This window comes from Eucalyptus grandis, chromosome 1 (genome assembly GCF_016545825.1).
Source record: "Eucalyptus grandis isolate ANBG69807.140 chromosome 1, ASM1654582v1, whole genome shotgun sequence".
NCBI classification, from domain to species: Eukaryota; Viridiplantae; Streptophyta; class Magnoliopsida; order Myrtales; family Myrtaceae; genus Eucalyptus; species Eucalyptus grandis.
In genome coordinates this window covers 45,094,912-45,110,721 of record NC_052612.1, presented here as the reverse complement: position 1 = coordinate 45,110,721, position 15,810 = coordinate 45,094,912, and the positions used below count along the sequence as shown (strand labels likewise).

Sequence of the window (15,810 nt, the reverse complement as noted above, 5' to 3'; positions counted from 1 at the left end):
CTTTTGAGCAGAAGACTTGCTCAATATACTTCATCTCGATTGTCATAAAACAGTGGAGCCAGATTTTAAGTATATAAGACTGACTTGTTCTCAAATCTCTTTGTTAGCTCGGCAAAACAAAACTTGTTAATGCTTCCCGCAAAACAAGTAGGCATCAAGCAATTTTAGGTTGCACTAAACTCTCAATTTTGAGACGAATAAGGTCAAAGCTTAGCGATTCAGTCAAAATTCTTGATTGCAACTTCAGAGAAATGTCTTTGTCTAATCAGATTAGAACCAATCAAGATTTTAGTATAATGCCATGGCCGCATCTTGGGGTTAGGAGCAATGTGTCCTACTTGACTTAGCTGGAAACAGCTAAAAGGAGAACTAGATTTTAACTGGGTGTCCAGCGCAAGGACGATCAGCAAGTTGGGAATTGGATATCCAATTTGTGCAGATTTTGTTTGCAGAGCCTAGGCCAGTTTACATGCTAAAATGCACAAGAGACGTTCTGCATGCTTACGATTTGCCAAATCTTAACTAGTAATACTTCAAATCACATATTTTACAACCAAAATGACAACATCCATCCGAGATTCCGAGTGGCACGTCGTTAGAGACACAAATTCCGTACCCAGCAACAAATAAATTGTGCTATCATGAGCTGTGTTGCAAATGCTGTTTACATGAGAAAATGTCCTCAATGCTAAAGCTTCAAGACATGAGCTAGCTGGCATGCTGCGCTCACAGGAAGTCAAACTAGCATCAGACTAGAGTCTGAGACCCTTCAATGTAGCTCCCGCATTCTAAGATATTATCAAATTCTTATTGCCTTGATGACGGATGAGGTTTCCTTTAGCAATAGCATCCTGGGCAGCGGTCCAGTGATCAGAGGGGCAGCCATGCATATCAGAATAGTGATGCTGATGCACCATCTCGAAGAGCAACCGGAGGTCATCCGTCTAATCTCATCTATTTAGTGCAAACTGCTCTGGATTAGGGCCACCTGCATAGGCCAAAGGTCTAGATTTAATCAGTTCATGAGATTTGCCTTTATTGCATGGTCTCTAAGGTAGCTGGATCTTCTCACCTGTGCTGAATTATAGGAAGTTGCTGCACCTGCAGTTGAACCCGATCAAATCCACCTGCTTTCATCATGCAGTGTACCCAGTAGGTCCAAAACTTTTGAATTACCAGTTGCATTGGATTTTGGTGAACTCCGATTGAGGAGACTTTGATACCCAGCGCAACCCTTGCACAGCCCTTACACCAGCAACTGTGTGCTTCCCACTCTTGCCGGAGCTTCCCGTGACAATGCTGCTACCAGGACAAGCTGCAAGCTTAGCTTGTTCTTGCCTCGGCAGCATGTCCATGTGGCACTTGGAAGTTGGGAAATATATTGGCTGTGGTGGCACTTCCAAAAAAGCCTCAGTTATTGATGGAAAGGATGGGACCTTTTGGAGTCTGGCATCTTCACTTGCCATAAAGATTCCTATAGAGTGAGAGAGAGATAGTAAACAGGGGCTTCTGCATTCTTAAACCTGGATAATTCACTCTGAACACAAAAAAATCATTGATCACTTAATTCCCCTTGACTAGATTATATGACAGTTTCTTTTATATGTACGATTTCGAGTGCTCCATCTCAAACATAGTGAATTCTTTCATTGGTCTAATGATTAACAAAGGCCCCACCCTTTCACACAGATCATTGATTGGAAGAAGACAAGAAGTAAAATGAGTTTTTAACTGCTCCCAAGCACGAGATCCAACATAATAAGTTAATAGCAAAGGCAAACAAATATTTCACGATGCCTTACTTCTTAATCATTCTTGCAAATATGATTTGTAACAGCACAGAAAATACTCTCCCAACACTTGTATAAGACAGTTGCCTTCTCAGTTTGAATTTTATGAGCTCAGAAAAAAAAAATCCTTGCTTATTGTCATTCCGTAGACTTTCTTTCATTCTAAAAACATCAATATAATTCTTAGGAGTATCTTTTTGTTGTGGGTGCAACTTCAGACAGTCTTGAGAATATTTTTCCTAATAGTTTGTTTAACCAGAAACAGCCCCTTTTTTTCCCTTTTCATATTCCGTGATTGAAACTGTCATTTTATTGAGTCCCAAATTTTAACTCTACCAGAAAAGGAACAACAGATACGGCAACAACTCACTGTACATTATCTGCATGGCCTGCCCATAAATGGCCCTAAACTCTAGAAAGCACATCTATTGTTGAAAACACGAGGTAAGCAACTTCAATTCGTGTTACCCTAAACTTTATGTAGCAAGAGCCACTCCAGTCTCTTCCTCCCTACAGGCCTCCTCGACACAGTATCACACAATTTATTCCAAAGAGTCCAATGCCCTACATCTTGGGATGGCAATTGCAACCCGTTTGCGTGGTGTCTCCTTTCCTCCCACTTGAAAGCAGACGTTCTATAGCCAACACCCCAAAAAGCAATTAATCATGCTACTCATCATCAAACAAGTCAGGCACACGACATCTTCGACAAAATAGGTCAGTCTAGTCAGTATTTAGGGAATATATTAAAAATTAGAGAGGGACAACTGGGATCTTGTGTTTAGAAACATATTCTAAGAGATTTGAAGACCCAAAATTCCTGCATGAATTATGATGACAGTGAATCACCTCCATTTTAGGAACAAAAGAGTACAGTAGAGGTCTACAACCATCATCCATGAAACCGCAGGTTCTTGCAATGCTAAGGCCATGGCTTGAAGCTCTCGGAATGCAGCTGTATTTTTGTATGCATCCACAAACGCTGTGTCATCAAACAATAAGCATTGAAGCCATAGGCATAATTATGGCTTCCATTCGGCATCATATATATTCCTCTAGTTCTTACGAAACCATCACCTGCTTCTACCTGGACAGGTAAACAAGCTTAGTGTATGAAAATGGGTAATAGAAAAGGCAATGGGAAATGCTGCATTTTCAAAACTCCTCTTGAAGACCTGCAGATACTAAATCCTGTCAAATTCTAAAGCAGAGCAGGCAGAAGAGTGGGGGTTATTTAAAAGGACCAAATAGACTTGAGCTTCATAATAATTTAAGATTTGAATGGAACTATCTTTACTTTATGAGATGAAAGTGAGATCTGTCTTTTTATGTCTACTGCCAGAAGCAGAAAGAAAATGTATGCCAATTTGAGATCATGTTCATTGAGCCAATAAGGGGACACGTGTAAAGTGCCTAGCTCGAGTAAAGGGATTAGTCGAGCTGTGATTTTAATTGGAACTGTGTGGTCCAAGAAATGTCATTTATTGTATATCATGCATTTTCCATGACCAAGACAGACATGCACGATGCACCTTCTTCTCATATCTAATTTGATTGGAATTCTTCTACTGGTATGTGGATGTGGGCTGATGGCCTGATTATTATAAAGGAAGATGCTACCACTTCGAGCCTGTTGTTGCAGAAGAATATCAATAAATGTGTTATGTAGCTTACCCTGTAGACCTTTTCGAAGAACATTCTGTTACTAATATATATGTATGACTTAAGCAACATCAGTCATTGCAAATCAAGCTCTAGGAACAAGGCAATTGTGAAGAATGCACCCTTCTCATACCTGTTGGTTGGGAGCATTTTTGGGCAACCTCAACTTTTTCCATTAATCCTTTTCTGCAGCCAACTCTGCTAATTAACGAGAATAATGAAGACAATGCTCCTTTTCAGTCCTCAACATCATACATGAGGGAAACCGCATCCTGAACACAAGTTTCTCCTGAGCAAAGTAAATTCAGAACATCGTATAGTTCTTCACTATGTAAATGAGACTGGTCACCTGCTACAAATGTGGACACACAGTCCTTAACCATAATCCAAGACCATCCAGGCTCTTTAGTCACTCCTTTTGACTTCATCATTTTCCTTATTCCAGCTGCGTCAGTCCATCGCTCATTGGCAGAATAGACACTAGCCAGGGCAATGTGAGTTCCCGCACAATTTGGGTCTAACTCGAGAATCTGCTCGGCAATTCGCCTTCCACGGTCCACATCACCATTGATTTTACATGCTCTCAACAAAGTTGACCAGACAACATCATTGCATTCATATGGCATGCTTTTGATCATGTGTTCTGCCTCATCCAACCTTCCAGCTCGGCAGAGAAGATCAATCATGCAGCCATAGTGTTCTCTTGAGGGACTAATTTGTTGTTCCTTGGTCATTGATTTAAAATAGTTAAAACCGAGATCGATTATTCCAGCATGACTACATGCAGTAAGAATGCCAATATATGTCACAGGATCTGGTCTCAACCCGACACTAGCCAGCTTCTCAAACAAATCAATTGCTTCATGGCTATAACCATGTTCTGCATATCCATTGATCATTGTTGTCCACACCACAATATCATAATTTGTTGCCGCATCAAAGATTTTAGATGCTTCTTTTATACTCCCACACTTGGCATACATATTAATTAAAGCACTTTGTATTGTAGGTGCCTGTTCTAAACCCAAAGACAGGACAATAGCATGAAGTTGCATCCCTTGCTTGAGAATAGCCATATTACCACACACAGTAAGAAAAACCGCAAGAGTTGACACAGTGGGCCTGAGTCCTTCCATCCTCATGCATGACAGAAGCTCAAAAGCTTCCTCGCCATAACCTTCTTGAGAATACCCGGTCATTATAGTATTCCATGAAACAATGTCTCTCTTGGTGATTTCATGAAAAATAGCTAGTGCTGAAGATAATTGGCCGAGTTGTGAATACATGCTGATTATGGAGTTTGCCACTGGCAAGGAATTTAAAAGACCTTTGCACAGAACTTGAGCATGTAATTGTTCGCCACATCTAGTTCTTGCAAGACTAGCACATGCAGAGATAACTGCTCCATATGTGTATTCATCAGGACTGGCATCAGATCTTTTCATCCTTAAAAATGTTACAAATGCAGATTCTTCCATACCCATCTGAATGTATGTTGTGATTATTGTCGTCCACGACACTACATCCTGTGTGGGCATCCTTTCAAGTAACTGCACGGCTGTGTCAAACTTCCAACACTTGTTATACATTGTGGCAAGTGAATTAGCCACAAATGAGCTCGCATCAAAGCCTTTCTTAATTATGTGCGTATGTATCTCCCTCCCACAGCTCAAAGCACCAAGATCAGCGCACGCCTTCAAAATAATAGCAAATGTGTGCCCGTTACATTGCACTTCTGACTTGCACATTTCTGCAAAGCAGGACACCGCCTCCCTATAGTGGCCACAGCTAACAAGCCCATTTATCAGGGCAGTCCAAGAAATAACATTCTTCAGTGGCATCTCATCAAATATTCTATAACCCAGCTCGATTCTGTCGGCTTTTGTGTACATGTCAAGAAGGGCACTGCCCACATATATCGAGTTTGCATTTCCCGTCTTGACGGCATATCCGTGCACCAACTCGCCAAGATTCGGGTTCATATTAAGCGCGCAAGCCTTGAGCAAAAGACTGAGCACGAAATGGTCCACGTGGAGTGCTGGCTGGACCCGCATATCGGAGAACAAAGCAAAAGCTTCCGTTATATCCGTGGCGCCCACATACCCAGATATCAGGGTGGTCCACGAAATCTCGTCTCTATAAGGCATACTGTCGAACAGCGAGCGGGCATCACCCAAAGAACCCGTTTTGACCAGCTCCCTCAACCGGGTGTTGTATTGAATCATAGTCACGCGACTCGAGGTCGCGGAAGAGAGCCTCCTGACGTGAGCCATGGCCCACGAAATCATCTTCGCGCTAAGGGACGAAGACTGGGTAGCGACGCAATCATGTTCGCTTCGAGCACCCTGTTGCGCTGCTCACCGATGGAGCTTAAGTTGGTGCGCGGTTGATTTTCCCGCCTGTGTTCCGATGGCATTTCCTCAACGCACCCTTGTTTCGTCCGCTTATATGGTGGGCAATTCCAAGCTACTGGATTGGCAGTTCATGGGTTAATGTTGGGATTTGACCATGTACAGAGTCTATAGGTGCGTGATGCCACCGTTTGCTGACGGTGGAGACGTGTGATCCACTCTTCTGCCAAGCATCCACTGCGTTACGTCTTTACGTCGAGAATGTCACGCCACGACTTCCTCGCACGATTAGCGCGCAAATGATAAAGCATTTTAGGAAAAATTTCTGACCATTGTTTTGTCTCTGAGCAGAACACAAAATTTTCACGGACCAAAAGTCCGTTTCCTTAAACTTCTTATGGCCTGCAGGCTAACATTTCTGTTCTTTTAAATTTCTGTTATTTTATTCCTCGGAACAAAAAAAGAACAGAAATTCATTTGATAACGCTAATTTGTTTTTCTATTCCCAGAATAGAAAAATAGTCCGAGAATAGATTTAGAACAGAAACAATAAATAAATAAATAAAGTAGATTCTTACCCACCCCTGCGGTGGACGAGATGGTTCGCGTCTCACCCCTTAATCGACAGGGAAGAGATTCGAAACTTCTCACCCCCATTGCGTGACTCACCTGCGGCCCGTGAGAGGTGGGTCCCTTTGAGTCGCCCCGGGTTTATGCCACCAGCTATCGGAGGCATGGCGGTTCACGAGTCACAAAAAAAAAAAAAAAAAAATAGCTTCTTATTCTTAGAAACAATTTCTAGAAATAAGTTAATTTTCTTTTTTATTTTTCTTTTGTTCCTCTCTCTTGCCGTGGCCACCTCCAATTGCTTGAGCCACCGCCGCCATCGCCACAAGCAAGACTTACTATATCTATGTAAATTATGTCCCCTATCTCTATGAAGGAATTATTTCATTATATTATTGTTCACTAATAATAGTGGAATCACTGGCATAGAGTCAAAAAGGGATTTTGACCCAACACCATTGATTAAAGGCTCTAATAAATCTGCTTATAACAAATTCTTCAAATTCTTATAGAATAACTTGGCCTAAGAGATTGGCATTGGCCTGTGGGTATGCTGCGGTAGAAGGCCTTTGTTGGCCTGTTGATCCACCTTGATTCACTTACGCTATTTCTTACTAGCAACCTACCTAATTTTATTGTAGAAATTTTCGGGATCAATGATTGGACCATGCAAACTAAAAACACATTTTCTTGGATAAAGAAAGAGATTATTTGATCTATTTCTGTATTGCTGATGATAAATATCATAGCTTGGACATCCATTTCAAATGCATATCTCATTTTTGCACAACAGGGTTATGAAAATCCACGAGAAGCGATCAAACGTATTGTATGTGCCAATTGGCATCTCAGGTCGATGGATCGTCTTCTCATGGATCGAACGTATTGTATGTGCCAATTGGCATCTCAGGTTGATGGATCGTCTCGATTGGAAGATCCCCTATATGGATAATACACATTCCAATTGACCGAGCCTAGGTCTGCTTTTTGCCGAGATTAACCTAAATTAAATGGAGTCTCTATCGGCCCTACTTAAAGAACCAAATATGAAACTTCATACAGATTTGATAAATACTGATAACTCTCGGATAGAGTATTAGAATGGAAAAATTCATTAGATAATGAACTATTGGTTCTAAGCCATCTCTGGCGATGAATCAACAATTCAAAAGTGCTTTTCTTGTGTATTCTTGATAAACCAGCGTTTATATATAAATGTAGGGGAATCTGTTTGGGAAGTAAGAAGCCCCTTTGACATCTCTTCATCTGCAAAGAATTCTCGATGTGAAACCACAGAGATAAATGGTTGATCTTTGAATAGGAAAAAGAGTGGATCTGCATGGTCCCAAATGAATTGGCTTATTCAAAAAAAGCCTTATTCTTTGGAAGATTTATCTCGTGTCTTGTACGCTCATCACAAAATATTTCAAAATCCCAATATACCCAATGCCAGATAGTTGCCAAGAAGCACAAGCTAGAAAACACAATACGACTTTGCGGAGACCTGTGTTTTTGGTAAATAGTCGCCCGGGCTTGGTCATCGCGACCTCCTTTTGAGGAGGCACCCCTTCTCCCGAAGTTACGGGGCTATTTTGTTGAGTTCCTTAGAGAGAGTTGTCTCGTGCCCTTAGGTATTCTTTACCTACCCGTCACTCGACCTTGGTCACTGTGACCCCCTTTGTGAGAGGAGGCACCCCTTCTCCCGAAGTTACGGGGCTATTTTGCTAAGTTCCTTGGAGAAAGTTGTCTCGCGCCCTTAGGTATTCTCTACCTACCCATTGCCGCCAGCCGCCGTCGCACGACCGCCGGCCGCCAACCATCGTGCAGCGGCAGCAGAGGGCGGCGATGGGGGGCAGTTGGCGGTCGGCGTTCCGTGAGTAAGAATAAAAAAAGAATAAATACAAAAAAAAAAAAATGTTTCATACCAAACACATTTCTATTTTTTTTTTCTATTTCAAGAGTAGAAATTTTGTGTAATTACCAAATACCTTATTTTACTCAGAAATTGTTCCCCAGAGTAAAAATAGAAAAGAATTATTTTGAAAAGAAACTGTTCCCTAACCAAGAAGTGTTACCATGCGCACCCTATATGTCCCCATCCAATATTCTTTTCCTTTCACCGGTTCACTCTTTTGTGAGATAAAACACCCTTGATCGATTGAATTGAGTGTGGACATATGCGGAAATCATACATTGATTGTTGGGGCCGGTGGTTGGTTGGGGTCAAGTGATAAAAAGAGTATTTAACGAAAAATAGAGAATTTCTACTTCTCATCTTTGTTTTAAACCTAAATCTGAGTTAAAAATTTATTCGAAATTAGAAAAATGAAATTGCATTACTAAAAAGATTTCTATTCTAAATTTGTTTCAGAAAATAGAATACTTTACAAAAAAAGATAAACATAATGGTTATCATGAGCATCTTTATGAACTGTGACGATGCTTATAAAAGTTGGCAGTGAATCGTCACATTTGACCATCTTATTCTTTACGAATGGTTCTTCTCGGTGGGCTCAAGAAAGAGGACGTGCAAAGCCAATAAGAGTCGAAAGGCTTGGTCCATCCGCTGATTCAACTCGCCGATGGCATCTTACACACTTTTATTCCAACTCACTTTTATACTTGTAAACACCGAGCGACCAACTGGCCTCATAGATTCCAGGTTCTCGGATAAATTCGGCCCGTTCAAGTTAGAGAACCAGGAATCGAACCAGTTGAGGTATTTGGGGTCAAACCGGTCCGGTAGCTCGCCCCTGCTGCAAATCCGATTAAACTACTGCATACTACAGGACATTAACATATTCCTTGCACGTACGCCGACACTAGTGTGCTCATCATGCTGCCGACATCTCGTCTTCTTTTGCCAATTAAAGAAGAGAAGATAAAAGAGTGGTCATCTCATTTGCTTTTGCTTTATGTGCTAATCAAGCATCACTGGCCCATCATCTCTACAGCACCTTCCCCCCCTACTTTCTTGAGTTTATAAATCCTCTCCTCCTCCCCTTTCTCATTTGGTAACATGATTGTCGAAATCTTTGCTCTAGATTTCGTGAATGGATGTGAAGGAAATTGGCACGTCTGTCTCCTAATTCACTTTTTTTTTTAAAAATTGGGTACGAAAAGACTTATGGTTCAAATCATTGCAACAATAAAGAGATGCGATGGGAATGTCGCCTCGAATGTTTTCGACAATAGAGAGAAAATAGGGTGCGATGCGGCCATGATGAGCAATGATTTGTAAAGAATGGGCCAAAGCCAAATCAAAAGGCAGTGATGCTATGCACAGCTTTTAACACATCTCCCGGCAAAAATATTTCATTTTCAAAATAAAATTCGAGACTACATTGATTCATCGTGAGAAATCAATTAAGTTGATAAAGCGATTGTGACTTCATATCTTGAAACATAAGATTTTCAATTCATTCTCAATTCCACCTCATCCGTACACAGAAGCCCTTTCATTAGGTGAGCAAGCAACTTGCTCAAGCTACTCGTCCCTTTTCGAAAAGAAAAAAGAAAAATCATTTTTGATTGTTTTGCAATGAGTCGCTTTGGAGCTGTCCTAACAAGGTCTTCTCCAGCACAAGTCGTCTCAAGATTCTTTTCGCAACCCCTACCTAATTGGTTGAGCCAAATTGTCACTGAAAAAAAGACAACAAAAAGGATTAATTTTCGGACACTCACCTGCTAAATTATCAAGCCTACCAACCAAAAAAACTCGATATGGCAGGTAGCAGCCATCAACCAACGACAAGAAGAAAAAATAAAAAAAAGAAGATAATGATTCTTCTTCACCAAATTTACGATCCCCAAAAAAACTATCTAATCATCATCGCACCCGAAGATGCCGTTTGAACGCAATAGTTTTTCTCCTTCCTTTTTAGGTGGGTCAGTGATCGAGCGACCACAAGAACATCACTTAATTTTAACTTTAATAATAATGGTGGGGTTGACTATAATAAATCGCTCGTACAAATAATTGTTTATAAATGTGCAAAGGAATCCCTCAATTAAAGATTAGAAATCGCCCACTTAAATACTGAAAAATCCAAACTTTAATTGGGGGTGCATGCTTATATTTCCAAATTATCCACGGGAGAAAAAAGAAAATTCACTCAAAGTTGGCGAATGATTTAACCAATATTTCTAAAAAAGTTAATCACTCAAGCATGTTGGATTATCATCAACAATTTGTGCCAGAACTCTTTCGAGAAAATAAAGATAAAAGTTAATTTATTTTCTGCGCGAGAAAGTATGAAAAGACTTCACTAAAATTATCAAGTTAAAATCCCATCATCATCCGCTCTGATCTTACTTAGAGGCCCAAAAACGAGGAGCAGAGAAACTTTCTGGAAACATCTTTCAACCGCAAAATTCTGGCGGAAGTGTGAATACAGGTAAGGCGCTCACCATGATGGCGACCTCGCACCTTCGTGCTCCCAAGACATTCCTTCCTTCCGCGTGCTCTGCTTGAAGAGAGAGAAAGAGAAGAGAGTAGAGAGAGAAAGACTGTCAGAGAGTCCGTCCATGTCCGTGAACCTGCAAATGCAAGCAAAGCTCTCTCTCTCTCTCTCTTCGCTATAAGAGAGCTCTCGCCTCCCGGCGCTCCCGATTGCTTTCGGTAAGCTCGGCTCGACCGGAGCCCCGATTCCTTCGCCGGAAGTAGCAGATCTGCGGCCGGAGCTCCGGGGAAACCCTCGTCGGGGGGCTGGGAATCGTTCCCCCATGGAGGCGGAGAACGGCGACGCCGGCGCCAGGATGGAGGCGTACGAGGTGATCGAGCAGATTGGGCGGGGAGCCTTCGGATCGGCCTTCCTCGTGCTCCATAAATTGGAGAAGAAGAAGTAAGTCGTCCCCTGCCCTCCTCTTTTGTTCGGTTCACCGTTCGAGAGTGTGTGGGGAAAATTTCGTCGGGAAAGAGCGTGGTGATTTGAAGAGGTCGGGTTTGCTGATTGTGTGTGCGATTTTCAGTTAGTGTCGTTTTGTCGGTGGTGATGGTATTGACAATTGGAAGAAATCCTCAGTCCCCTGTTTAGTGTGTGTGTGTGGTGGGATCTTGGCTTCAAACCCGAGCAAAAGGCTCTAACTTTGAGCTTCGGCCCGTCGATTTTTCGCTTTTTGTCTCTCTGCAGGTACGTGCTGAAGAAAATTCGCTTGGCAAAGCAGACGGAGAAGTTCAAACGCACGGCTCACCAGGAGGTCGCTTTCTTTTCCGATACATATTTATGGGTTTTTCAGTGTAGAAGTGGAGTCAGCCGCACTTGTTTCTGCATCACATTGTCTCGGACTGTTTTACTAATTAGTGTAGAGTGTTCTGATATGAAATTCATTACTTGTCCTCTGTTCGATGCTGTACTGTCTAAAATCCGTACATGCCTGGAACTCATTTCCTTATATAGACCCTATGTCTCGGTTCAAAGGACTTCTAAAGGCTTAAACTGAACATGACATGGGACGGAGCTTCTTTATTGCAATTTTCGTCTTACAAGATGTTTTAAGTACCCAAAGCTCTTTGTCCACATTGTTTTTTTGGCATTGAAGTCTTTATGCACATTCGAGCGAATTGGCTTTCTGATCTCCTCAACCGATGAAATTTCTTACTGTTTATGTTTCCAATGCTAATTTGTGAGAAATTTGATTCTTTGTCAACATGCAGATGGAGTTGATTGCAAAACTACACAATCCATACATTGTGGAGTACAAAGATGCATGGGTGGATAAGGTGAACATCACATTTATACATGTCACATTTCTATTTTAGAATCGAATCATGACATGTTGAATCTCACTATGTTTTGCTTGTAACCAGGGAAACTGTATATGCATCATCACTGGTTACTGTGAAGGAGGGGACATGTAAGTACATGTCAAAATCGCATTGATGACAAGTTAGAATGCTGGATGAATAGAGTTCTGTTAGTGTGACATCATCACGTTATAGATGGAGTGGAACATACTTAAGCAATTGTAATGATGCATGTCACTGCAAAATATACGTATAAGATGTGATGGAGACATATTGAGTAGGAGATGATCTAAAAGCTTCTTCTCGATTTATTGAACATATCAAATAACATTGATATCTCCTGCTATAGCTAATATTCATTTTTCAATGGGTAAGCATTAAATTTTTCAATATTTTCTTCTAAATGCTCGCCACAAGTAACTGATCTAGGGGAGATCCCTTTTTTCCTTGCAATTCAGGGCTGGGATTATAAAGAAGGCGAGGGGGATATTTTTTTCTGAGGAGGTAATTAGTTGGATCTTAAGTGGTTTCTTCTCGTGATAACCCATAGTCTGTACTCACTCCTTGCATTTGATCTTTTTATGTGCAGAAACTCTGCAAATGGTTAACCCAGTTGTTGCTAGCTGTGGACTACCTGCACTCAAACCGTGTACTACACAGAGATCTTAAAGTAAGGTTACGTATTTCTGATACTTTAAAATTAGAAACAGCTGTTTTTTTTGTGAACATGACCTAAGCCCTCTGATTTCAGTGTTCCAACATATTCCTTACTAAGGACAATGACATCCGGCTAGGTATGAAGACCTAAACTCCATCTTATGATTGATTGATCATCCCTGCTTCAAATATCATTTTTACTTAAAGCAGTGTAAGTCAATGTGCAGGTGATTTCGGACTTGCGAAGCTACTTGGCACAGAAGACCTCGCTTCATCGGTACGAAACTGTTTATATCTACTAGATCTTTAATCTCAATGATTAGTCCCGTGGGCAGTGCTTCTACAGATTATGTGTCTGTATATGTCTGGTTAAAGTTATCATTGCTTCAAAGTACTTTGTGAGTTGACTTCATGTGAACTTATCTTCGTCTCGGCAATATACAGGTTGTTGGCACTCCCAACTACATGTGTCCTGAGCTCCTGGCAGATATTCCTTACGGTTACAAGTCTGACATATGGTCTCTTGGTAAGCCAGCAACTTAAATACAGCATTGCTCATAAGAAGGATTATTTGAACTTCTTTTATTATAGATATTCATAATTTGACAACGGAGAGAAATTTGGTGCTTTTCCAGGTTGCTGTATGTTCGAAATAGCTGCTCACCATCCTGCATTTAGAGCCTCTGTGAGTTCAACTCAACTTCAAATACATTTCATGCATGCCCTGTTGCTATCATTATATCTGGACTAGTATCTCCGTGGCACTGCCCCTTAGAATGTGAACTTTTCTTAATAGGATATGGCTGGACTTATCAACAAAATAAACAGATCTTCCATTTCACCCCTTCCTATTGTGTATTCATCCTCACTGTAAGTAGCTTCTCCAAGACCACCACATTTCCAGCAATTCTCTGACAGTTTTTTGTTTTTTTTATGAGTAGCACTTACGGTACCTTTTGCAGGAAGCAAATAATCAAGAGCATGCTGAGAAAGAATCCAGAGCATAGACCAACGGTAATCCAACTTATCTATGCTTTTGTAGAATTAATGAAATTTTCTTAACCTACTCTAATGCCCCTGACCTTGAATTTTCAGGCTGCAGAGCTGCTAAGGCATCCACATTTGCAGTCATACCTTCTTCGGTGCAATAATACTGCCCCCGTCTTTCTTCCCATAAAGCCCATAAACAGCTCAAAGGATAAAAGTGGGAGAAGATTATCTTCTGGGAAGCCAAAGGCAGGGAAAGACCACACAGAGAAGGAGATAGGAGTAGAAGCCTTAAGCCACTCTGAGCATATGGAAGCTAATGGAAACATGGGACAAATTGCTGTGGTAACTCCTGGCAAAGCGACATCCACTGCTAGCACAGAAGATTATCTTGAAACCAAGATGGTTGATCCTACCAGCTATACGGTTGAAGTATCGACCTCTTTGGATGGTTCAAAAGATAGTTCTGCTGATTCTGAAGTGACTCTTTCGAATGGAGATGGAGGAACTGATTCTAAGCTTGTAAAGGAACATGCTTCAACTGAAGTCACCTCTGAGGACACATCGCCTTCTCTGGATGGAGGAGAAGAAGCTATGAAGTATGTTCAAGAATACAAGAAAGTCGATGTCAATGATGGTGTCATGCAGGCTCAGGAAATAGCACAGGCTCAAGAGATGGTTTGCAATCAGAAAGATGAGGAAGACTGTGAATCAAATGGTAAGGCAGAAAAGAGCAGCGAGGTGCAAATACCAAATGAAGTCCACGATAAAAATGATGCAGTTCATGAGAATGGTATTCTGTCATCAAGGATCCACAATACTAGTGACGGAAATGATAGAGATCCTGCATGCAGCTCTGACAAATTAGAAAACTCCACTGCCGTGGGAGTTGCTAATGTGGACTATTTACTATCTGGTAATAAGATGACCCTGTGTAATGGAGTAAAGGCAAAACAAGATGATGTCACCTGTTCCATGCATAGTGAGGCTGATGATGCCCTGGTTGTGAACAACACATCACTTGATACCTCTTCCTTGAGCACGCCTCCTGCTAATGGTGGGGACGAAACCAAGATCAACTGGGAAATTCCAACTCAACATAGAGCTGATGCTCTGGAATCTCTGCTTGAGCTATGTGCACAGCTACTTAAACAGGATAAGATTGATGAGCTTGCCGGCGTTCTGAGACCATTCGGAGGAGAAGCCGTGTCATCGAAAGAGACGGCTATTTGGTTGACGAAGAGCCTCATGTCTACACATAAATTTACTGGAGGGAACTTACCTCAGCAAGATGATTGTCAATAATCTCTCCGCTGAACTTTCTTGTACATGCATGTACTTTTTGAGGGTGCTCTTTCGCTAAAATCCATGAGGACTTTTAGCATTAATTTATCCATCATGTGTACATTCGAGTGTAAGTATGAGAAGCGTCTTTCTTGAAGTAGTGTTCTTCTGAATAACGGTGGAGCTGAAGAAGACGCATTCTTTGTTGATTTTACGGATTCAGTTGCCCTCTGTTTGCAAGAGGAAGTTGTCTTTTAAAATGATAGTCGAAGTCATAAGTTATGTGCAAGAATTATGATTGTCTGACTGATGAGCCCTTTCAAGAGTTAAGTAAAATTTCTTCATGTACTGCATTTTTTCGCAGGGCCGCTATCAACTGCTTGTACTATCTTCTTCTTGATGTTGTTGTATGGATTATCAGGGTTAGATCCCTCTCTAGATCGACAATGGCCAGGTGATAGCTTATATTCCCATGCCTCTTCCTGGTGAATCTCTATATTATAATGTCTTTATGCACAGTATTTCGGAGTGCCATGGCCAATGCGTCCTAATTCTCTCTTTTCTGCTGAGTAATACATTGACTATGCATCATTTGACCTTTAATAAAAAAAAATTTTAAGACCCTATCCTCAAAGATAAGTTCCTCTCTCATTTGTTCGTGATACAAGTGACGTGCATAAATGCTTGGATATACATGCGATTATGTTAGATCGCGCTAAATCCATGCGCAGTAACCGTGCGCAGTAACCGGTTACACTGAACGTAG

The 15,810-nt window shown here is 41.3% G+C and overlaps 2 protein-coding genes across 3 annotated transcripts; one reads left to right on the top strand and one right to left on the bottom strand.

The window, feature by feature from the left end:
* Positions 1-514: 514 nt before the first annotated feature.
* LOC104445414 (putative pentatricopeptide repeat-containing protein At3g47840) lies at positions 515-6,154 on the bottom strand. Of its 2 annotated transcripts, XM_039304009.1 has the most exons (5): positions 3,586-6,154; positions 2,640-2,877; positions 2,259-2,425; positions 1,073-1,474; positions 515-988 (listed from the first exon to the last, which is right to left on the bottom strand). In XM_039304009.1, the coding sequence occupies exon 1, from the start codon at positions 5,738-5,740 to the stop codon at positions 3,689-3,691; it is 2,052 nt and encodes a 683-aa protein (XP_039159943.1). In that variant the 5' UTR covers positions 5,741-6,154; the 3' UTR covers positions 515-988; positions 1,073-1,474; positions 2,259-2,425; positions 2,640-2,877; positions 3,586-3,688. The 2 variants fall into 2 exon arrangements, with proteins under 2 accessions (XP_039159943.1, XP_039159917.1); XM_039303983.1 differs by lacking the exon at positions 2,259-2,425.
* A 4,550-nt stretch (positions 6,155-10,704) lies between these two features.
* LOC104445423 (serine/threonine-protein kinase Nek6) lies at positions 10,705-15,416 on the top strand. Its single transcript, XM_010059332.3, has 13 exons — positions 10,705-11,214; positions 11,503-11,569; positions 12,027-12,092; positions 12,180-12,226; positions 12,575-12,620; positions 12,706-12,786; positions 12,868-12,910; positions 13,001-13,050; positions 13,218-13,299; positions 13,409-13,458; positions 13,570-13,643; positions 13,736-13,787; positions 13,869-15,416. Exons 1-13 carry the CDS (start codon positions 11,096-11,098, stop codon positions 15,063-15,065), a joined length of 1,974 nt encoding a protein of 657 aa, XP_010057634.2. The 5' UTR covers positions 10,705-11,095; the 3' UTR covers positions 15,066-15,416.
* The last annotated feature ends 394 nt before the right edge of the window (positions 15,417-15,810 follow it).